Source organism: Cucumis melo, chromosome 2, assembly GCF_025177605.1.
Source record: "Cucumis melo cultivar AY chromosome 2, USDA_Cmelo_AY_1.0, whole genome shotgun sequence".
In the NCBI taxonomy this organism is placed as follows: domain Eukaryota; kingdom Viridiplantae; phylum Streptophyta; class Magnoliopsida; order Cucurbitales; family Cucurbitaceae; genus Cucumis; species Cucumis melo.
The window spans coordinates 17029926-17053810 of record NC_066858.1 but is presented as its reverse complement, the minus strand read 5'-3'; the positions used below and the strand labels follow the sequence as shown (position 1 = coordinate 17053810).

General features: G+C 37.9%; 1 protein-coding gene across 4 annotated transcripts; it reads left to right on the top strand.

Moving 5' to 3' along the window:
- Positions 1 to 336: 336 nt before the first annotated feature.
- LOC103501525 (flavin mononucleotide hydrolase 1, chloroplatic-like) lies at positions 337 to 22714 on the top strand. Of its 4 annotated transcripts, none has more exons than XM_051080895.1 (8): positions 337 to 749; positions 2166 to 2241; positions 9306 to 9357; positions 10085 to 10199; positions 10277 to 10347; positions 19814 to 19901; positions 20885 to 21050; positions 21419 to 22714. In XM_051080895.1, exons 1-7 carry the CDS (start codon positions 460 to 462, stop codon positions 21009 to 21011), a joined length of 819 nt encoding a protein of 272 aa, XP_050936852.1. In that variant the 5' UTR covers positions 337 to 459; the 3' UTR covers positions 21012 to 21050; positions 21419 to 22714. The 4 variants fall into 4 exon arrangements, with proteins under 4 accessions (XP_050936852.1, XP_050936851.1, XP_050936850.1 ...); XM_051080894.1 differs by lacking the exon at positions 21419 to 22714 and adding an exon at positions 21156 to 21397; XM_051080897.1 differs by lacking the exon at positions 21419 to 22714 and adding an exon at positions 1731 to 1832 and having other exon boundaries at positions 600 to 749; positions 20885 to 21397.
- The last annotated feature ends 1171 nt before the right edge of the window (positions 22715 to 23885 follow it).

Here is a 23885-nt window from a genome sequence, read left to right as displayed (position 1 = left end):
CAAGCTTTTGATCTTTAACTTTTTGTGCTTTGTGAATTTTCTACGGCATAATAGAAATATCAAATCCCCCCTCGTGTACATATCGAACATATAGAAACATGAAAATTTAGTAATATAGTTTTATATATTATTCTTTTTTTAATGTGCATGTTAGTGTTATTTTTACAAGAAAAGTAATATTTTTCTCAACAATTAAAGAAGCCACGTCAGAAGTCAGATTATGGCGTTTGAAAAAAGAAATAAAAGATAAAAAAAAAAAGAAAAGAAAAAGAAAAAAAAAGTCAGATTATTGAAAATTAGAGAGATTCTATCCTTCAAAGAATTTAAAATTAAATTCAAGGATAAGAATTGCTGAAAACGATCCGCCAAAGCAAAATCCCATTTGCCTCAGATTTGACTTGCAAGCGAAGGGGCCATGGTCTTGGAGCTGCTGTGCTTCTGCCCATTGAACTAACTTTAATGGCTTCTCTCTTTAACCCAAACCCACCTCTTGTTTCCTTCTCCTCAATCAGACCCTCCTCTTTCAATCCATCAAAAATGGTGTCCAATTTCAACCAAACAAGCATTATCACCAACAATACTGACGTTATTGCCCATACCAAACTCTTCTCGTCTTCTCTTTCAATGGCTACTGGTTGTAGCTCCGCTGGTGGTGATAACACCTCTAGGAAGCTTCCTGTTCTGCTCTTTGACATCATGGATACTCTCGTTCGTGATCCTTTCTATGATGACGTTCCCGCTTTTTTCAGGTGCTTTGTCTTTACTTTTTTTTTTAGTGGGAATTACTTTGTTGGAAAATCTGGTATCAGGATGAATAGCAAAATTGAAAGTAATGATAACTTAGTTGGAGGTTATACGGGTGTCATGGTTAGGCTTGTGTAACTCTGGCCACAGTGTATTAAGCATTTCACCAATTAAACTCGGTTAACATATCGATATAACTTTTACAAGCTAAGAATTTGGGATCCAAGCATAGGTTGCTCAACCAAATTTAATTTCTTTAATCGGAGTATTGTAACACTTACTCGAAGGTCACATTTTTCAATCTTCAGGTGAGCTTAATAAGAAACAATATTGATGTCTCTAACGGTGGTTATAACGATTATGAGGTCTTCTGAATTTTCCTATATAGGATTCTCAACATGCCCCTCAAGATGGTGCTTCCTTAGGTTTACTACACTTGGATCGGATCTAAACGTTTGTTTTTGGATTGAATGACCATTTGAGAGGCTTTGATACCATATTAACGAACATGAGGTTTTATCTCAAAGTCGATTAGAAATAAGAGGGATAGCCTATTTATCTTGTAAAAATCGTGAGGTACCTTGGTTTCTCTAATGTCGGATCGTCAACAAAGTTTGGGACTTGGAGTGGGTGTTTTCAATATATATTATATATACATTCACACTTCAAAATCAAACTTCATTTGTCCACTTGTTAAAATTGCGAGTCAAACATCCTCCTGTAGTATTCTCGTGTCTTATAAGGTGGCATGAATGGAGATAACTTTCGTTGTCCTTTTCTGAAGTGTATATTCTCTTCTACTTTGTGACTCTCATGGTTAGAACCTGTTTCTCTAGTTTAGCTTTAGCTTTCAGAAGAGAAGAAAACTTGACCACACTTGATCCTACTTGCTTTCTGCAAAGGGGGATTGCTTGTTTTCTTTTAACTTCTCTTTTATGTTTCATTTGTTTGATTTTTAGCATCTATGTCCTTGTTGGCCTTATTAGGAAATGTACTTTTTCTCAACTTCAAGTATATGGAAGGATTGAAGAGGCAGCTGGATACCCTGTCTAACTTCTTGAACAAAGGTCTCCCTGCATTGTTTCAAAGTAGGCCAAAATCCCACCTCAAATCATAAAGTTGTTGGTTGCTTCATGAGATGAGATGCCAATTCAATGCCAATGAATATATGGCTTCAATTTTATAGGTTTAAAAAAATATGAAAAACTGCCAGCAGATATATCAATCCCTTGGGGCTCCTATTTATTTTCTGAGTAAACTTATAGTTATTGTTTTATATGAATAGATAAAAAAACAGAAATAAAAAACGAACTGTGTAAAAAAAGTGAGTTTTAGTTTCTACTACTATCCAACTTCTTTATTTTTTCAGAAAATTAGTGTTTAATTTTGATAAGTTAATTGCATCGGAATTCACTGCTCAGAATGCCCATGGAGGAACTTCTTGAACTCAAAGATCCAACTGTATGGATAGAATTTGAGAAGGGTTTGATTGATGAGGTATGTCTATCTTCTTATTAGCCTATGTTCCCAAGATTTGGCTAATTTACCATTTTATGGGTGATATAAGAACCTTTAAGTTATACATATACCAGATAATGTGAATAAAAAGAGAAGTTGGAAAGAGAAAAAGTAAATTTGAAGGGAAGGGAAATGTAGAAAATATACCATAAGAATTTGAAATATTACTTTTGTCCTAACTGTAAATCCTTGGTTACCATTTACTGTTCAACTTTATTAGTCCTGTGCTGTCCGCTAAAAGAAAACTTCTCTGAGACTATTTTACATATTCAAGACTATTTATTGAAGTGATAAGTTTATTTATTCAACGGAGCTTTATTATTTGATCTAGCAAGGGGACTTGGAGTTAGGCATTTTAATTGAACGAACTCTAAAGCCCTGAAGACTTGATCTAGAAATTTTTTAGAATTCTTTGTCTCAATTGATTTGCTTAACAATGAGCTGGCCCGATTCTAATTGAGGTGTGAACCTTTATTGAGTGAGAGAGCCCGACTACTTGTTGTAAAAGGGGCAAGGCAATTTCTAAAAATCCTAATTACTTTAGCCCAAAGTGACTAATGATAGGGACTCTTCTCAGCTAGGTTCCAAAAACCAGCATCTGGAGGGGACTGTCATTGTCAGTTTTTCATACTTTCATAAGCACTCACCTTCTAAGGAGTGGCGTTACACATTTCCAATTTCATTATAATTCAAATGTCGAAAATCCTTGAACGTTTCTTCGTTTCTCATCAAATGTGTATATATATATAATTTAGATTCCTGATGGGGTGCCTTCTCTTCCCTTTCATTCTCTCATTTTTTTCTATATACTTTTATGTCCCTTCTAAAACCTGCTATTGCATATTAACATCTCAAAGAAAAACTTGATCTCTAGTAGTCTGTTAGGATCCCACCTAATAAGAAAATGCAAAGAACGCACAGATAGTAATATATTACAATAACAGAAGAAGGGGAAGTTCCAATATACCATAGTCATCTACGAGGGCTATTGATGAGTAGAATAAGTTAGAATATTTGTATAACTTAAGTAATTTAGCTTTTAATGAGTATTTTAGAATTACTTAGTTAATTGTCTTATTACCTTGTAAGACTATAAAATAACCACTTTTAGGTTGTAACAAGGAGCTTTTGCATATCATTTGAAATATAGAATTTTTGTTCTTGGAGAGTTCTTTCCCAACCTTTAGGAGTGGACTTTTCTTGTTTGGCCAAGGCTTTGGTCTAATATCCTCACCCTTTGCATTAGCTACTCTCTCCCAAAGCTCCACAATGGAAACTCCTATTACATTTTGTTAGAATTAGTACTTTTGGAAAGAATAAAATATAAGATTTTATTTCCTAAATATTTCATAAATCTTTTCCTTTCTTATTCCTATTGTACTCTATTTATTCTCCCTTTGTACCTATTGTTTTTGTTCATAAGAAAAATAATAAAAACTAAAGTATCGTGGTTTTTCTCCCGGTTCTCGGGTTTCCACGTAAGTCTCGGGTTGTTGTTAATTGCTTTCAATATGGTATCAGAGCAAAGCAATAACGAAACCCTAGAAAATAACCTAGGAGAAACCCAGATCGAAACTGAACCCGTCGCCGCCGCCGCCGCCGGAATCGCCGTCGCCGTGGACGCCGCCGTCGCCGCCGCCATGGAGAAACTGCTCCAGAACCTACAGAAACCGTCGATCTACCCAACGGGAGTGGTTCCGCAGCTGTACGCGCCGCCGTCTGACCAGAAGATGATTCACGCGCCGCTCGTGTCCGGCGCGTGGGCCCACGCGCCGCCGCCGTTTCACGTCACCGCCCATCCCGTTCCCTTCTACGCGCCGTCGGATGTCCAACCGTCAAACCCTTCCGGCCATCCGCATCCTCACGCGCCGTCTACGAGCTCCGGACAGCGACCCTCAACCGTAAATCTGTCAAATCAGTACAGTAAGCAACAGCTGTACGTTCACTCTTTACAACAACCGCTGTTTTCTGGTAACGGAATTGATCAACCCCAAAACAGATCGGACATTAAAGCGGGCGAATCTTCAACGCATTCCAAACCAACCGAGTTGCCGATGTATTCCAAGAACCCGGTAACTTCGTTCCCTAATTCACAGTCAAATTATATAACTGGCTCTTTGGGTTCGTCTACAGGGAATTTTTCAGGCGAAAAATTAAATGGTCAAAATTATTTTTCTTGGTCCCAATCAATAAAGATGTTCCTCGAAGGTCGATACCAGTTCGGATTCTTAACTGGAGAGACTGTACGTCCTCCACCAGGAGACACCTTGGAACGACTCTGGAAAGGAGAGGACTCACTTATTCGGTCCATGTTGATTAATAGTATGGAACCACAGATCGGCAAGCCTCTACTATATGCAGTCACAGCAAAAGATTTGTGGGATACAACTCAGACCCTTTACTTGAAACGACAGAATGCCTCTCGATTATATACACTGCGAAAACAGGTCATAATTGCAAACAAGGGACCCTGGACGTAACTACCTATTTTAACAAACTCTCTCTCCTCTGGCAAGAGATGGATTTGTGCAGAGAGACAGTTTGGGACACACCAAATGACAGTACACAATATGCTAAACTTGAAGAGGCTGACCGTGTTTATGACTTCCTTGCAGGACTTAATCCCAAATTTGATAATGTTTGTGGTCGTATACTCGGACAAAGACCTCTTCCCTCCCTAATGGAAGTTTGTTTTGAAGTCCGCCTGGAAGAGGATCGCACTAATGCCATGGGTGTATTGACTACCCCTACCATTGACTCCGCTGCCTTTAGCGCTCGGTCCTCAAATCATGACAGTGACAAGAATAATGGGAAGTCAATTCCTGTGTGTGAGCACTGCAAGAAACAATGGCACACCAAGGATCAGTGTTGGAAACTCCACGGTCGTCCCCTAGGAGGTAAGAAACGGTCCTCCAACGAGAAACAGAACTCAGGACGTGCCTACATTAGTGAGACTACACCTGCTAGCACTTCTCAATCAACGGATCCTACTGCGAGCCAGACCAAGACTCCGACTCTGGGTGCCATTGCTCAGTCAGGTATGCCTCAGTCCCTTGGGCTTATTAGCGTTGATGGGAAGAATCCCTGGATCTTAGACTCGGGGGCTACAGATCACTTGACAGGTTCTTCGGAACACTTTATCTCATATGCCCCGTGTGCCGGTAATGAAAAAATCCGAATAGCCGATGGCTCTCTAGCTCCGATCGCTGGCAAAGGACAAATAGTTCCCTTTGACTGTTTTGCTCTCCAGAATGTTTTGCATGTCCCTAAACTGTCTTACAATTTGTTATCTATAAGCAAGATCACTCGTGAGTTGCATTGTAAAGCTATCTTCTTACCTGAATCGGTTTATTTTCAGGACATGAGTTCGGGGAGGACGATTGGCACTGCCCGGCATAGCAGGGGACTTTACATCCTTGATGATGATACCTCATGTAGTAGTTTGTCTAGGGTTAGTTTACTGTCATCCTACTTTAGCACTTCTGAACAAGACTGTATGTTGTGGCATTTTCGACTGGGCCACCCAAACTTTACATATATGCAATATTTATTTCCCCACCTTTTTTCTAAACTTGATGTCTCTTCTCTATCTTGTGATGTGTGTATCCGGGCTAAACAACATCGAGTCTCTTTTCCCTCACAACCATATAAACCTACACAACCGTTTAACCTCATCCATAGTGACGTTTGGGGTCCTTCCAAGGTCACCACCTCCTCGGGAAAGCGGTGGTTTGTAACTTTCATTGATGACCATACCCGTCTTACCTGGGTCTACCTTATCACAGATAAATCCGAGGTTCCATCCATTTTCCAAAACTTCTATCATACTATCAAAACACAATTTCATACAAAAATTGCAATTCTTCGAAGTGATAATGGTCGGGAATTCCAAAACCATAACCTTAGTGAATTTCTAGCCTCCAAGGGGATTGTTCACCAAACCTCACGTGCCTACACTCCTCAACAAAATGGAGTGGCCGAACGAAAAAACCGACACCTTGTGGAAGTAGCCCGTTCACTTATGCTTTCCACTTCCCTTCCATCATACCTGTGGGGAGATGCTATTCTTACAGCTGCTCACTTAATCAATAGAATGCCTTCTCGTATCCTCCACCTTCAGACTCCCTTAGATTGTCTTAAGGAGTCTTACCCCTCTACTCGTCTTGTTTCTGAGGTTCCTCTTCGTGTGTTTGGGTGCACCGCCTATGTCCATAATTTCGGCCCTAATCAGACCAAATTTACCCCTCGGGCTCAAGCCTGTGTGTTTGTTGGCTATCCCCTTCACCAACGCGGTTATAAATGTTTTCACCCGCCGTCTAGGAAATATTTTGTCACTATGGACGTTACTTTCTGTGAAAACCGACCCTACTTTCCTGTTAGCCATCTTCAGGGGGAGAATGTGAGTGAAGAGTCTAACAGCACCTTTGAATTTGTTGAACCTACTCCTATTACCGTGTCTGACATTGATCCTCATCCCATAATCTTACCCACAAACCAAGTTCCCTGGAAAACATATTACAGGAGGAATCTCAGAAAGGAAGTTGGGTCCTCCACTAGTCAACCGCCGGCTCCAGTCCAAAATTTCGAACCTCCTCGAGACCAAGGTATGGAAAACCCCACAAAACCTTGTACTAATAATACAATGAGTGAGAATGACAAGTCTGATGTTGCTGTTCTTGAAAATATGGAAGAAAAGAACCGTGATGATGAGACTGAGGTTAGAATAGAAACCAGTAACGATGAAGCTGAACAGGGTCATACAAGAAAACTTGATGAGTATGATCCCTCTCTTGACATTCCAATTGCATTGAGAAAAGGTACCAGATCATGCACTAAACATCCCATTTGCAACTATGTTTCCTATGATAATCTCTCTCCACAGTTTAGAGCGTTTACAGCAAGCCTTGACTCTACCATAATACCGAAAAATATCTACACTGCTCTAGAGTGTCCTGAATGGAAGAATGCTGTTATGGAAGAGATGAAGGCTCTCGAAAAGAATAGAACTTGGGAGATCTGTGCTCTACCCAAGGGACATAAAACTGTAGGATGCAAATTGGTATTCTCTCTCAAATACAAAGCAGATGGTACGCTTGATAGACACAAGGCAAGGTTAGTTGCAAAGGGGTTCACTCAAACCTATGGTATTGACTATTCAGGAACTTTTTCTCCAGTTGCTAAATTGAACACTGTTAGAATCCTGCTATCTGTTGCTGTGAACAAAGATTGGCCTCTATACCAGCTGGATGTTAAGAATGCTTTTTTGAATGGAGACCTTGTAGAGGAAGTCTACATGAGCCCCCCACCAGGATTTGAAGCCCAATTTGGTCAGCAGGTGTGTAAACTCCAAAAATCTCTATATGGTCTGAAACAGTCTCCGAGAGCATGGTTTGACAGATTCACTACCTTTGTCAAGTCCCAAGGGTACAGTCAAGGGCACTCTGACCATACTTTATTTACAAAGGCTTCCAAGACAGGAAAGATAGCTATTCTAATAGTTTATGTGGATGACATTGTTTTGACTGGAGATGATCAAATAGAAATCAGTCAACTAAAGCAAAGAATGGGTGATGAATTTGAAATCAAAGACTTGGGAAATCTGAAATATTTCCTTGGAATGGAGGTGGCTAGATCAAAAGAAGGTATTTCCATGTCTCAGCGAAAATACACCCTTGATTTGCTAACCGAGACAGGTATGTTGGGATGTCGTCCTGCTGATACTCCTATTGAATTCAACTGTAAACTAGGAAACTCTGATGATCAAGTTCCAGTTGATAAAGAACAATATCAGCGCCTTGTAGGTAAATTAATTTACTTATCCCATACTCGTCCTGATATTTCCTTTGCTGTGAGTGTTGTCAGCCAGTTTATGCAGGCTTCCTATGAGAAACATATGGAAGCTGTTAACAGAATCCTGAGGTACTTGAAAAATACACCTGGTAAAGGGTTGATGTTTAGAAAAACAAATAGAAAGACTATTGAGGCATATACTGACTCAGATTGGGCAGGATCTGTTATTGATAGAAAGTCTACCTCCGGTTATTGTACCTTTGTTTGGGGCAATCTTGTAACTTGGAGGAGTAAGAAGCAAAGTGTTGTGGCCAGGAGCAGTGCTGAGGCTGAATACAGAGCTATGAGTATGGGAATATGTGAGGAAATTTGGCTCCAGAAAGTCTTGTCAGATCTTCATCAGGAATGTGAGACACCATTGAAGCTTTTTTGTGATAATAAAGCCGCTATTAGTATTGCTAACAACCCAGTTCAACATGATAGAACTAAACATGTTGAGATTGATCGGCATTTCATCAAAGAAAGACTTGACAGTGGAAGCATATGCATTCCGTACATTCCTTCAAGCCAACAGATTGCTGATGTTCTTACCAAGGGGCTTCTCCGACCACACTTCGACCTTTGCGTTAGCAAGTTGGGACTCATTGATATTTACCTCCCAACTTGAGGGGGAGTGTTAGAATTAGTACTTTTGGAAAGAATAAAATATAAGATTTTATTTTCTAAATATTTCCTAAATCTTTTCCTTTCTTATTCCTATTGTACTCTATTTATTCTCCCTTTGTACCTATTGTTTTTGTTCATAAGAAAAATAATAAAAACTAAAGTATCGTGGTTTTTCTCCCGGTTCTCGGGTTTCCACGTAAGTCTCGGGTTGTTGTTAATTGCTTTCAATACATTTATTCCTACCTTGCTCCCAACCCCACTCCCTCTATTTCTAACCCAAAACCCTAACAAACTCCCCAGCTAATAATATGCCCTCACTAATAAACATACCAATAATCCTAATATATCATTCATTAACTAGGTTCTTACATAATCATTGATTTTCTTTTCCATTGCTTGTTTATTAAACATGAAATAACATTAGCGCTCATTAGAGTTCACTTAGTTGATTGGTTGAGAAAATGAAGGGGGCATGAAATGAAGTGCAATACTTTTTCCTTAAAAACACATATTCTTCTTTTATAACATTTTATTTCATAGTGCTTAATGTCTGACTTATTTTTCTATAAATTGTTGTTTTCTTCAAGGCAGAACTGGAAAAGAGATTCTTTAAAGATGAACGACCGATAGATTTTGAAGGTTTGCCCGAATTTCTCCCTACTTTTTCATTCTAGTTTCCGACTTTATGTAATTCTTAGGCTTTAATCCAATATCAAATCCTTTTGAAGGTCAAACTCTAAAATTTCTCTTTTCATAGCGTTACATACTGAATACAGCTTGCACTATCTTGCACCTTTTTTTTTCAAACAAGAAACAACTCCTCAATGATGTAAGAAAAGGAATAAACGATTAAAGCACCATTCCACTCATTATGGCTTATCTTTTTCTTGTTAGCAAATGGCACTTCTATTTGGGGTTCTCCCCAGATTTCATTTATCGAATGAAATGTCTCTTACCTAAGCATGTCTCTTACCTAAGAAAAGAGAACAAAGGATTAAAAGATGCATACTCCAAAAGGAGAAAAAGAAAAGATACGAATAACAAATACAACTACATGGAGTTATCATGTACGACCGACATGCCTCCTTCTTTATTTTGGGTTTTATGCTTCTATTTTGGTACTATTATGTACTTCTAAAACACATTGGCTGACCAGTGCTGATGATAATAAATTTACTTTTAGCAGTATTACTTTTCTCCAGATGCTGTTGATCTAGGAAGATTACCAGTTCAGCAATTCCAAGTATTCAAATTAGTTTTCTTCCTCTGCTTATGACATTTTATTTTTTCTGAATTTTGTCCAATGGAACTATGTGCTCTTCCCTCTGTTAGGTTTGTATTAACTTTCTTTTATCCATCATTCCAGGCCTCAAAAGCTGTATGATAAGCGGTTACTCTTTCCTAGAAGGCATTGAAGAATTGCTAATTGCTCTTAAAGAGAAAAACTATGAAATGCATGCCTTCACAAACTACCCTGTTTGGTTCGTGGGAAAAGAATTATACCATGTTATTTCATCTGATTAACTGCCTCATCAACTTCTGTTATTTGATTTGGCAGGTACGAAATGATTGAGGAGAAGTTGAAGATCTCGAAGTATCTATCATGGACATTCTGCTCTTGTAAAAACGGTAATCTTGAAATATTACCTTGAGTTTTCCTCATTACCCTTATGCTATATTGCATATCATCTTTATTGTCTCTATTTTGATTGTGCACGTGATGGGCGTATGGATGTTTTATCTGGTGAGATAAGAAGGTCGATACTTCTAAATCTGAGGTTCATATAATTTCAGGTTAAACCTGATTAGCTTATCAACATAGGCTATCGTACCTACTCGTAACATTAGCTGGTTTACCAAATTACACGTTGGATTTCCTATCTGCAATCCTAGTTTTCAAGATTGTCAAAATCACTATGGCTCAGTGATCTTCTTCTCTGGCCTAGAGGCCAGAGGTTCAATTCTTCATCCCTGTAGTTGTACCAAAAAAAGTCTGAACAACAACAATGTTTTTATTTTTATAATGACACATTAACTTCTCAAATTAAAGTATTTACCAATGCTAAAACTCAACTTTAGGTGTAAATCTAACCACGGGCGGATTTAGTATAGGCTTAGAGTCCCCCTCAACTTTTATGCTCTTTATATTACATGTAGATAGAAAACTGAAATAATATTAAATTCAGAAGTTAGCCTAGTGGTTAAGCTGTCTCCTAGTCCCCTCTAAACTCGAGTTCTACCCCTTCTAGTTACATTTTTTTCCAAATTATTTTTACTAGTCTATAAAGCCCCCATCAACGAAATTTCTGGATCCACCACTAAATCTTACTCCCAAACCAACAAATTCAAATACAACTCATAAACATATGATATGAGCAAAATTGTAAAGAAAGCTTCTCAACAAGAGAATTTAAGCGAAGACAAGTCTCTTTATTAATAATAAATGAGATTGATGCTTGAAGTACAAAAGTAATATACTAAGAGCAAAATATGAAAAAGACGAAGTCATCCAAACAAACTAAACAAAGATGAACCCGAGCAAAACAAAAGGGAAAACTACCAAATGATCACAAAGAAGAAACAACGAAAGAACTAAAACATCAGAGAGTTGAGACATTAGTAAAGAGCTTAATACAAAGAAAATATAAACATTTTGATGAAAAGTGCCCTAGATTGAAATTTTGAATTCCATATGCTTCAATTTGAAAGGAAGGGAAAAACAAGAAGAGGCAATCGGTTGCTTCAAAACTATCCAACCCAAATAATTCTTTTTTCTGAGATCTTTGCCCTCCTCCGAAAATCTGATGACAAAAACAAAACATCCAAGAAGCTAAAACTTTTAAGCTAACAGCATTAATTAGAAAATTTTGCTCTTTCTTGAATATGAGAGAACTAGTTCTGAATTAAGGGTTCTAGAGACTTAAATCCCAACACTTTATTTGGAGCCTTGAAACCTTAGAAAGCACCCGATTGTTGGATCAAAGGGGGCTGAAATCAGATCTCAAATGAAAACTGATTTGCATTTTCTACTGTCGACTTTAAATGGGCTGGAATTTCGCAATGCTTAGGTTGAGAGGGGTTTCTAGAGGTATGGTTTCCATCATTCATTTCTTCCTTCTGAAACAAGTCATTGAGATCAGTAAGGGGTCCTTCAAAGAAAGTTCCTCTAACTCATTTAGCTTCCCAAACATCATCTTCAACGCTGCTCACACTAAAAGGAGAGTCAAAATCTGAATCACATTTCTTTTTAGATGGAGGGCTTAGGGACTAGCAAGGGAAGCCTCTCAACAATTTTACTTTTGAGGAAGGTAGGCAAAAAATAGATCTCTGAGGGGCTGATCTGGTTGAAAGAAAAGAAACTTGGATTTGTGTACAATTAACCTCCAAAGAGTCGGGTTTTTGATCTAAAGTCAAACTTGCCCTTAAGGAAAATCGAGGAGCCCAAGATAGCTTTCTCTCTCTTCTTTTACTGCATCCTTTTGGATTCCAGCAGAGAATTCACAACAACCTTTGAGTTTACCTTCTCGGGCTCCTGTGGAGCAAATTCAGGCTTGTGAAGTTTCTATTGGAAATGACTTATTGGGCTTGGCCCAAATAGCAAAACCATCTTGCTTGTCCCACATGGATAAATCTTGAAGTAGGATGAGGAAATATAAACTATTATCTTTCAAGAGGACTACAAACCAAGTTTGGTGGTGATAGCATAACCCTGTCACACACGCGCGCCGCCGCCGCCGTACGGGCGGGCTCGGGCAACCGCGCTTGCGCGAAAGATGGGAATATAATTTTATTTTTTATTTCTTGGCAGCTAAGGGACACGTGTAATCTTTTTAGACAGTCAAGGCATTCACGTACGTGGCGTACTCTTAGGCGGTTCAAACGTACGTGAAACGTTCTGCCAGACTTTTGCGAAGTTCACTCTCGTCCCCTTCTTCCCGTAAAAGACTCTCCTCCATACACTTCCTCCCTCACCCCTCTATAAATTGGAGAGCAATCATCCATCAAAAATCACAATTTACTTCGATCTTCTCTTCCTCTCTTCCTCTCATCCGTCCTGTGTTCTGAGCACTTTAAGCCTTTGTTTCTATTCCCTGTACTTACGAGTGCACGTTCGTACCAGGGAAGCTGTGTTAACCTTGGGGAGCAAACGGCATAACGATTAGCACCACGGTCAGCCGAAATTGCTTTCAGGGCAGTGGTTCGTCACGGCACAGCAATAATTCTGATCGACCCTATCTTCTAACAATCTGAAAGCAGCTATGTCGATCAAGACTTCCAACAAAATCCTACCGGACCTGTCTAAACTTGAGCCACTCGACGGAACAAACTACCGCCGTTGGTCCCAAAAGTTGCTAATCTTCTTTGAGCAACTAGAAGTCGATTATGTCCTCACCACAGATCTCCCGACATCTGACCCCCCAACTACCACGTCAACATCCTCTGATCCAGAATCATCTACGGGACCTCTTACAGCTGTTGCTGTCACTGATCAAGTAAAGAAGGACCAAGTGATTGATCCTGAAAAATATGCAAAGGATAACAAGACCGTTCGAGGACACCTGTTAAACCATATGTCTGATCCGATGTTTGATCTCTTCGTAGTCCAAAAATCTGCCAAGGACATCTGGAGCACCCTGGAATCACGGTATGGAGGAGATGATGCTGGACGGAAAAAATATGTGGTTGGAAAATGGCTACAATTCCAGATGACTGACGACAAACCAGTCGTGGAACAAATTCATGAGTACGAGAACTTGGTGGCGAACGTCCTGTCTGAAGGCATGAAGATGTGCGAAATACTTCAAGCAAATGTCCTGTTGGAAAATTTTCCTCCATCCTGGAATGACTACCGTAATCATCTCAAGCACAAGAAGAAGGATCTAAGGCTCCCAGAACTCATCAGTCATATGCGCACGGAAGAAGCCAACAGACTGAAAGATAAGTTAGCCTCTCAAAATTTAAATTCAGTTAATGCTAACTTAGTCGAATCATCCTTTGTGAACAGAGATAGAACGAAGCAGGAAAAAGGACATAAAGGGAAAAACTCAGAAAAGAGACAATTCAAGACCACTGGGGGACAAATAAAGAAGAAAAAGCTGGTCTGCTACGTGTGCGGAAAGGAAGGGCACAAATCATACCAGTGCAACCAGAGGAAAGGGAGGCCAAGTCAGAAACCAACACCTCAAGCCAATCTAGCAGAGCAAGACAGTGAGATCATAGCAGCCATAGTAGAAGCCAATCTGATAGAAAACAAGACGGACTGGATTCTCGACACTGGAGCCTCGAGACACTTCTGCACCAATCGTGAACTACTCCATGACTACGAAGACACTGCTGATGGAGAATGCGTGTTCATGGGAAACTCAGCCACTGCAGGAGTAATCGGGAAAGGGAAGGTTATTTTAAAGTTAACTTCTGGCAAAACTTTATCTTTAAGTAATGTTCTATATGTCCCTTCCCTACGTAGGAACCTGGTGTCTGGGAGTCTGTTGAATCGGGCCGGGCTTAAAATTGTGCTAGAAGGTGACAAAGTTGTCCTCACGAAAAATGGAGATTTTGTCGGTAAGGGGTATCTGTCTAATGGCCTGTTTGTGCTAAACACGATTTCTATGAATGCAAATGCTTCCAGTTCTGCTTACTTGATTGAATCTGCAAACTTATGGCATGGTAGACTAGGACATGTGAACTTTGCATCAATTAGAAAACTTAAAGACATGAGACTCATTAATACCTCTGAGACGCATGAAACTGGTAAATGTTCTATTTGCATAGAAAGTAAATTCCATAAGAAGCCCTTCAAACCAGTTGAATATAGAACTACTGAGCTGTTAGAATTAATTCACTCAGATCTAGCCGACTTTAGAACCACTGCCAGTAGAGGTGGTAAAAACTACTATGTATCCTTTGTTGATGATTACTCTAGATTCACTAAGATATACCTGATAAGAACAAAAAATGAAGCTGCCAGTATGTTTATAAGATTCAAGGCAGAATCTGAGAATCAGTTAGGAAAAAGGATAAAAAGATTAAGATCAGATAGAGGTGGTGAGTATTCCGATAAAACTCTTAAAGAATTTTGTGAATCAAATGGTATCATCCATGAATTTACTGCACCCTACTCACCACAACAAAATGGCATAGCAGAACGAAAAAATAGAACTCTTAAAGAAATGATGAATGCCATGTTATTAAGCTCTGGTCTATCTGATAATATGTGGGGGGAAGCCGTGTTGTCGGCATGTTTTATTCTTAACAGGATTCCCCACAAAAGGCTAGACAAAACTCCATACGAACTCTGGAAAGGACATGCACCAAATCTTTCCTACCTCAAGGTCTGGGGATGCTTGGCTAAGGTACCACTTCCTGCATTGAAGAAAACTACGGTAGGACCTAAAACCTTTGACTGCATTTTTATCGGGTATGCTCAAAATAGTGCTGCATATAGGTTTATGTGTTTAAATGACAAAACTATAAATGAATCTAGAGATGCAGAATTCTTTGAGCATGTTTTTCCGTTAAAACAATCATTGTATGCTCCTAGCCTTTCTAACAGAATGCATGATCCTGAAATCGTTAGTGAAATACCTGTTTCTGAAACTGTTGATACACCAAACCTAAGTTGTGAATTAGAACCTAGGAGAAGTAAAAGACAAAGAACTGAGAAAAGTTTCGGTCCAGATTTCCTAAGCACCTTCATAGTGGAAAGGCGTGATGAAATTGACTGTAACTTCACAAACTTGTTCTTAATAGATGAGGATCCTAAAACTTACCAAGAAGCGCTAAACTCTGTAGATTCAAGGATGTGGAAAGAGGCCATTAAAAGTGAATTGGACTCACTGGCCATGAATCATACATGGGAACTGGTGGATCTTCCCATGGGAAACAAGCCAATTAGATGTAAGTGGATCTTTAAAAGGAAAACAAAACCAAATGGATTAATAGAAAGATACAAGGCTAGATTAGTGGTAGTAGGATATACCCAAAAACAAGGTGTTGACTATTTCGACACCTATTCCCCTGTAACTAAGATAACCACAATTAGGGCCTTGATTGCTTTGGCTGCAATACATAATCTTCTTATTCATCAAATGGACGTAAAAACAGCCTTTTTAAATGGCAACTTAGAAGAAGAAATTTATATGACACAACCAGAAGGCTTTAAAATCTCTGGGCAAGAAAACAAAGTGTGTAAATTGAGAAAGTCCCTATACGGTCTCAAACAAGCTCCCAAACAGTGGTACGAAAAATTTAACAACACGTTGATAACCAATGGATTTAAAATAAATTCCTCTGACACGTGTGTTTATTCAAAGATGGTTGGAGCTGATTGCATATTAATATGTCTATACGTTGACGACATGTTAATCTTTGGAACAAACATGGAGCTAATAACTGACACTAAATATTTCCTCTCGTCACACTTTGAAATGAAAGACCTGGGAGAAGCAGACGTAATTCTAGGTGTTAAAATCAGGAAAAACAAAACCAGTTTGTCTCTGTGTCAATCCCATTACGTAGAGAAAATACTAAAGAAGTTTGACTCCTTTGATGTTTCTCCTGTGAGAACTCCCTTTGATGCTAGTAAACATCTTAAGAAGAATAAAGGAGATAGTGTGTCTCAACCAGAATATGCAAAGATCATCGGCAGTGTGATGTATTTAATGAACTACACTAGACCAGATATTGCATATGCTGTCAGTAGATTGAGTAGATATACACACAATCCTAATAGATACCACTGGGATGCCTTGCGCCATCTGTTGAGATATCTTAAAGGAAAGATAGATTACTGTCTACACTTCAAGAAATTTCCTGCCGTGCTAGAAGGATATTGTGATGCAAACTGGGTCACAGACAATGATGAGGTTAACTCCACTAGTGGGTATGTATTTTTACTCGGAGGTGGAGCTATATCTTGGAAGTCTACAAAACAGACTTGTATAGCCAGATCCACGATGGAATCCGAGTTCATAGCACTAGAGTTGGCAGGACAGGAGGCTGAGTGGATCAAAAACCTACTAGGAGATGTACCATTGTGGGGGACATCTGTACCGGTGTCCATACAGTGTGATTCGCAAGCCGCGATATGTACTGCCAAGAACAGTGTTTATAATGGTAAAAGTAGACACGTACGTCTTAGGCATGCAGTAGTAAAACAACTGCTAAAGGAAGGAACCATCTCCTTGGAATTTGTTCGATCTGAAAAGAACTTGGCTGATCCTTTAACCAAAGGACTAACAAGGAAAATGGTATTAGATTTCTCTGTGAACATGGGCCTAAAGCCCTTCGGAGATCCATAGCACTTGATAAATGGGTGGTCTATTGCGATAGACTTGATGGTCCATAGCCCCTTTATTGGGTGGTCTGTTGCGATAGACTTGATGGTCCATAGCCCATGGTGTGGACAGTCCTTAAATGGACTTGATGGATAATCCAAAACCTGTGAGTTCATAATCAGTATGGACAATGAAGTCTCCATAGCTCTTTTGAGTGGTTTGACTTGACAAACTTGATGGAGTATATAACGTGACAGTGAAGGTGGGGCCGCCTTCTATGAAAGAGTTTAAAGGTCTCTTTCTAGAGCTCTCACGACGACCCAAGGTCCGGTCTATGTGCATGGCCAAAAGGCACAAGTTTATGATTGCAGAAACAAAGGCTTTTCCCTAGAGATAAAGCGTGTCGTAAGGGTCTCAGCCAAGGGTTACAAGGAGTTCAAGATATAATTCACTCCCTCTAACCAAGGTTGTTGCCTTACTTCACTATGCATCAATTCAAATCTTCGGATATTGGTGCCTAAGCTTAATATCTCCCCTATGCTCAGAACACATCTCATTCTTTTCACTTACCCGAAAACTTTTGCTATAACAGTCATTTGTGGGGGATTATTGGAAATGACTTATTGGGCTTGGCCCAAATAGCAAAACCATCTTGCTTGTCCCACATGGATAAATCTTGAAGTAGGATGAGGAAATATAAACTATTATCTTTCAAGAGGACTACAAACCAAGTTTGGTGGTGATAGCATAACCCTGTCACACACGCGCGCCGCCGCCGCCGTACGGGCGGGCTCGGGCAACCGCGCTTGCGCGAAAGATGGGAATATAATTTTATTTTTTATTTCTTGGCAGCTAAGGGACACGTGTAATCTTTTTAGACAGTCAAGGCATTCACGTACGTGGCGTACTCTTAGGCGGTTCAAACGTACGTGAAACGTTCTGCCAGACTTTTGCGAAGTTCACTCTCGTCCCCTTCTTCCCGTAAAAGACTCTCCTCCATACACTTCCTCCCTCACCCCTCTATAAATTGGAGAGCAATCATCCATCAAAAATCACAATTTACTTCGATCTTCTCTTCCTCTCTTCCTCTCATCCGTCCTGTGTTCTGAGCACTTTAAGCCTTTGTTTCTATTCCCTGTACTTACGAGTGCACGTTCGTACCAGGGAAGCTGTGTTAACCTTGGGGAGCAAACGGCATAACGATTAGCACCACGGTCAGCCGAAATTGCTTTCAGGGCAGTGGTTCGTCACGGCACAGCAATAATTCTGATCGACCCTATCTTCTAACAGTTTCAACTGGTTTAATTTTTCTGACCGGATAAAAGGATTTCTGGTTTATTGTGCATGCATCCTCTCTGGTAGGAGAAACTCAAACCGATCATTTAATGAATCACATTCAACCCGTTCATCCTTCAGAACTTGATTTAATCTAACACAACATCCACCGGATTTGAGAAATCATAAACAAATAAATCTCCTTTGATTTTACTGGGTGGATTACTAAAGAAATATTGTCGAAGTTCAAAAGGATATTTCCTCTTTCTCATTATTGATTTGAAGTGGTACCGAAATAAACCCACACAGATTCTCTTTAACTTGAATTTTAGCTTCCAATACATTAACAAAATTCAAAGTTTCCATGGATATGTCTAATAAGCCCCCAAAGTAGGCCCCAATAGTTTCAAAGGTTTAAATATTCTAGTAGTCTAGAGGTAGATTCTTAATCGAGATCAATCCACCATATCCTCTTGCATACAAAGGTCTGCAATGATTAACTTGTCCCATTTTTCAAATTTTAAGTGGAAGGCACCAATATTCTGCCATTTCCCAGGTTGCTCTACCACTTCATCCAAAGATCGTTGATCCATATCAATTAGAGCATTATTTGCAAACAACAGATTGATGGTGACCTCCATTTGGAATGCAGTTTGTAGACTTTCTTTAATCTCGACCCAGCTATTGAACTCAAAAAGATGTGTGACAACCCAATGATTGTTGAAATCTGTTTGGAAGACCTTTGGATTCTTGATAACCCATGGTTGGTGATTGCTCTGTTTTTCCATGTCCAAAACAGGTGAGATCTTATTCTGCTTAAATTTGTCTGCATAACTAACCTTCTTCTCATCTTGTGGACGGCCAAAGACTTCAGAGTGACTGCTTTTCAGCTTGATCTGTGCTGAAAACCATACTTGGATTTGAAGCTTTCCAACATTTTCATAAACATTCGCCATCCTTTTTTCCTTGCCTGATAGAATATGTATGAGTGATCTTCCTCCTGTTCTAGGCCTTAAGTTGCATCTTCAAACCCACCCTTCCTCTACTCTGAATTTTGAGGCTTCAGTTATGCCATTTTCTACTCTTAATTTCTTGTAAAAAGTACTGCTTTTCTGATTGTTGACATAGATCTTCAATAGCCTCTTGGAACTAGCAGAGTTGGGAGCTTGATAAAGGTAGTGTTTTCTTTGCTTCCTCATCTTCAACTTGGAATAACTTATTCTCGAACCAAATACTGTAGGGAGAGTCCAGAATTCTGCATCTTACCACCTCCATTTATAACTTAATCGCCGGGAAAACTAAAATCTAAGAGAGTTGGAAGGGGAAGAGGACGGGGGAGAGAGAGTAGAGAGAACAGAGAACTTACATTTTATGCTGCCCCCTATTAATTTTATTGCTATTGGTATTTGGTAATTCATAAACAAGAGAATTTGAAATGATGAGTAATTGTAGAAGTTTTCAGGTGTAATTTACAAAGAAACCACATTTAGCTTATTAAGATCGAAATATTTGTTCCAAAAGAGCCTGTTTACCATATGTTTCAGGAAAGAGGAAGCCGGATCCTGAGTTCTACTTGGAAGCCTTGAGACATCTCAAAGTTGAACCAGCTAACTGTATTTTCGTTGATGACAGGTTCGGCTTATTGAATTGTAATTGAAATGAAATTATGATTAGAAAACTTTATACATTTTACCAATCTTTTATTATTATATTGATATTAAGTAATATATTGGAAATCTATCCCACGTACGTATGGTCACTTTCCGGTTCTGTTGTTGAATGTTGACAAAGTGGGGTAGGTCTTCTTCATGCAAGAAATGAAAAACTTTAGGCTGTGTAATTTTGTTGTTTAGGCAGCAGAACATAAGGGATATCGATTGAATGGAGTTGCCAAGGAGATGAATGTTATATGCATTAGACTATTAGTCGACTAAATGGATTTAAAAACTAGGTTTTGAAACTTTTGATTGTTTATCTGAAATTTGGATCTTCCGAGGATAGATAGGCATATGTAGGCTTCTTGTTCAAGTAGGAAGATTTCAATTGATTCATTCAATTCAATAAGATCTTAAGATTAGAGGTTTACTATGATACAAATTTCTTTTTATTCTATGGCACATAGCAAAGTAACTGCTTTAGCATACTCTTCCTAATATAAATTTCTTTGTTGCGTCGAAGTTTCCTTCTTGCATAGAAGAATGCCTGTTGCCAGGATTTAGTCACTTATCTTGAGGAATGTTTTAATGAAAATGAAGAAGCAATTGAATAACATCCCATCAAGTCGTTGGATTGAGTAAAAAAGGGATATAAGAACTTCATCTCTTTCTTCTGTGCTTTATAGGAAAAAAAAGGTTATAAAATTACCAACAGCTAGATTTCCTTAGTTTCTTAAAATTGTTTTTACTAAACAAATTGAAATCTTAATCCAACTGTAAAAGCCAAAGCAAAAATTTGAACCTTTTTTTTCTTTCTTTTAACTGTCAAAGTTTGGTTAGGATTTCAAAACCTTTTATTAAATCATACTAGCAACAAAGAAAAAGATTAGTAAATAAGCATGAATTCTTAGCCTTTATGAAATGGTCCCCCACTCTTTCCAATTACAAGTTTACTTGCAGAAAGAAGAATGTAGAAGCTGCAAAAGAAGTTGGCATCAATGGCCTCCATTTCAAAAGTGCAGATTTACTATTAAAGGATCTCTGTCTTCTAGGACTTGATATTTCACCTGATACAAGCTCGCCTTAAATCAACATCTATATATATCTGCAGAACATGTTCGGCAAGGTTCATTTCTTTTTTCCATTTTTTAAATGAAAAATAAACTCATATTTCTTTTAATTCCATTGATCTTCATGTTAAGTTGGAATGCTGTTCTTGATATTGTTCCAGCTGGGGATTCTTTTTACTGTCGAAGATCAAAAAATAAAAAATAACAAATAAAACATTAAACTGTAATCTATTTAAATCATGGGCAGACTTAGCAGGGACTATACCAATTAGGTTTTTCTTCATTGGGATCTTTGGAAGATAGGACATAATTCATGTGGAAGCAATGTCAACATTGTCTTTTCAGAATGTTACATACTCTTTTGACGATTTTTATAGTTACACTTGCTGAAAACATTGCTTTACTTGGTGTTCTGTTTGGAAAGGGCTTCGGGAAGGAAATTGAAAACTTTGGTCAGAACTTCAAGGTTGGGTATCTGTTTAATTACCTATGATTTGAGGTTTGGCTAATTTTTCACTTTATTTTATTTTATTTGTCAAATAATTTTATGTTTATTAACTCGGTTTAAATTAATTTGATTGAGATGGGTTTAATTGTGGGGAAGAAAAGCTACATTTTTATATTTGGCTAGGTTTTAGAATCATCTTGAAATTAAACAATATTTAACAATGCTACTGGGCAATTTTAACGCTACTTTGAGGAGCCGTTGGATAATTTTACTCCCTTGTTGATTTGATTAGGGGATTAGGGTACTAAATTCTCCGGTTTAACTCGTGCTCTGGAACGAGCATGATTTAAACCACAACACATGATACTTTTTCAACACAAATAGGGTTACAAATGTTTATGTTCGACTTTATCCTTTAATGCCACGACGCTACCCCAATTTCCTATATATATTCCTCTCGGGAGAGTGGCTTGGGAGTGATCTTCAAAGCACTAGGCCTGATTTTAGTCATTCTTGGTCAATACCCATGAAATTTTTTCCATTGTGTTGTAATGAAGATTATGGCTTTGAGATTCAAGTTTTGATGAAAGGCTAAAGGGCCAAACGTGGATCTTGAGGTTTGTTGGGCACTTTTCTATGGATTTATGAGATTTTGATGAATGTTCTTGGGTACTTTTTATTATTTTCTTGTCCCTTGTATGAATCCATGCTTAATTTATGTTCTATTAATGTGACAAATTAGTTATGTTAAGCATTGATTGTGTATGTTTGTTATGTATGAGAGGGCCAAAATAATGAAAGCTCGCTTAATTTGAGCAACAAATAGATATTAGTTATAGTACGTTTTATTGGATTTTATGCCCTAACTCATGTTTGTAAACAAATAAACGGGTTTTTTTTTTAAAAAATGACAAATTGATAAAATATTTAAACCATATAGAACAATTTCAAAAACGAAAAAATCTCGTAGGTCCACATGAGAAATACAAAAAGTGCTTTAATCAGCGTGAGATTAATTGACCACACAAGTGCATCTAATTTTTCTAAATAATCATGATATACGATCATGTAGGAAATGATACACGATCGCGTATCAAATCTAAATGATTTTGGTTTAGGATCGTGTACCAAATCTAGATTTAAGATCGTGTACCAAAACATTTTATATTTGATAGACAATTGTGTACCAATATTTCAACGATTTTTGGTCAAGATCGTGTACAAAGGTTTTTTATATTTGGTACACGATTTTGAACTAAATAATACTTTGAAAAAAATAATATAAGATTGATGATTGATTGAAAACAAAGATCATGATTTCAAAAAAGTATAAAAGAAAAATTACAGAAGAAGAACCGGAGAAAGAAGATGGAAAGGAAGAAGGAAGAAATCGAAACCATGTGAAATTCAAAAGAAGCCACCTGGAATATTTAAAAAAAATGGTCGGCTTTAGGGGCTTTTTGATTTTGTTACATGGTCTATAAATATTTTAGTGTTCTATTATATTTATGGAAATTAACCTAAATAAAATATTTATTGATTATTAATAAAATAGTATGTTGTCTTATGGTTAATCTACATAAATGTAGTAAAACCCAAAAATATTTACGAGGTAACAAAAAATTAAAGCCTATGAAACCACCATTGTCTTTTCATAAATTATAGATTTGCCCCTTATTGGCTTTGAATATTATGGGATCATTCTTCACTTTATTTCTCTTCCTTGTTTTTTTGCGATTTATTCTTCTCATCTTCATATTATTCATTTCTTTTATAATATTACTTCTCATTTTTCATATTCTCACTTCTTATTGTTCGTGATTTCTTCATTTTCTCTTCTAGAATTTCTTCCTTCTTCTTCATCTCTCGTATTCTCTTTTTCTTCTTGGTACAAGATCTAAATGATATTGGTACAGGATCTAAACGATTGTATATCAATATCTAAACGATCAGTTGTCTGTCCCAGATAGATAGAGATAGACCATTATCACTAATAGATCGTTTACACTTGGGTATAAGATCATTTAGATTTGATATAAGATCATTTAAATTTGGTACAAAATCATGTAGATTAGGTATAAAGGTACAAGATCGTTTAGGCTAGGTACAAAATCGATTAGATTCGGTACAAGATCATTTTAGACTGAGTACAAGATCATTTTAAGACTTAGTACAAGATCGTTTAGACTGGGTATAAGATCGTTTTTTTTCACGTGTGTGACCAATTAATCATGAGGGTATTTTTGTTATTTCATGTTGTGAGTTTGTGGTATTTTTTCCTTTTCAAAATTGTTCTATACGATGTAAATATTTTTCGTGCTTTGTTCTATTTTTGAAAAAGCCCCTTGTTTTATTTGTGTCTTAAATTTTTATAGTTGTTGTCTTTGGGTTTTCAAATAACCGTTTGCAATATGATAATCAAATCTCATCATGTTTTGATTGA

Coding starts and splice junctions, on each gene's coding strand:
- LOC103501525 (XM_051080895.1), top strand. CDS start 460: ATGGCTTCTCTCTTTAACCCAAACCCACCTCTTGTTTCCTTCTCCTCA. Junction 9,358..10,084: donor ACGACCGATAGATTTTGAAG/GTTTGCCCGAAT, acceptor CCATCATTCCAG/GCCTCAAAAGCTGTATGATA. Junction 10,200..10,276: donor TTCACAAACTACCCTGTTTG/GTTCGTGGGAAA, acceptor TTGATTTGGCAG/GTACGAAATGATTGAGGAGA.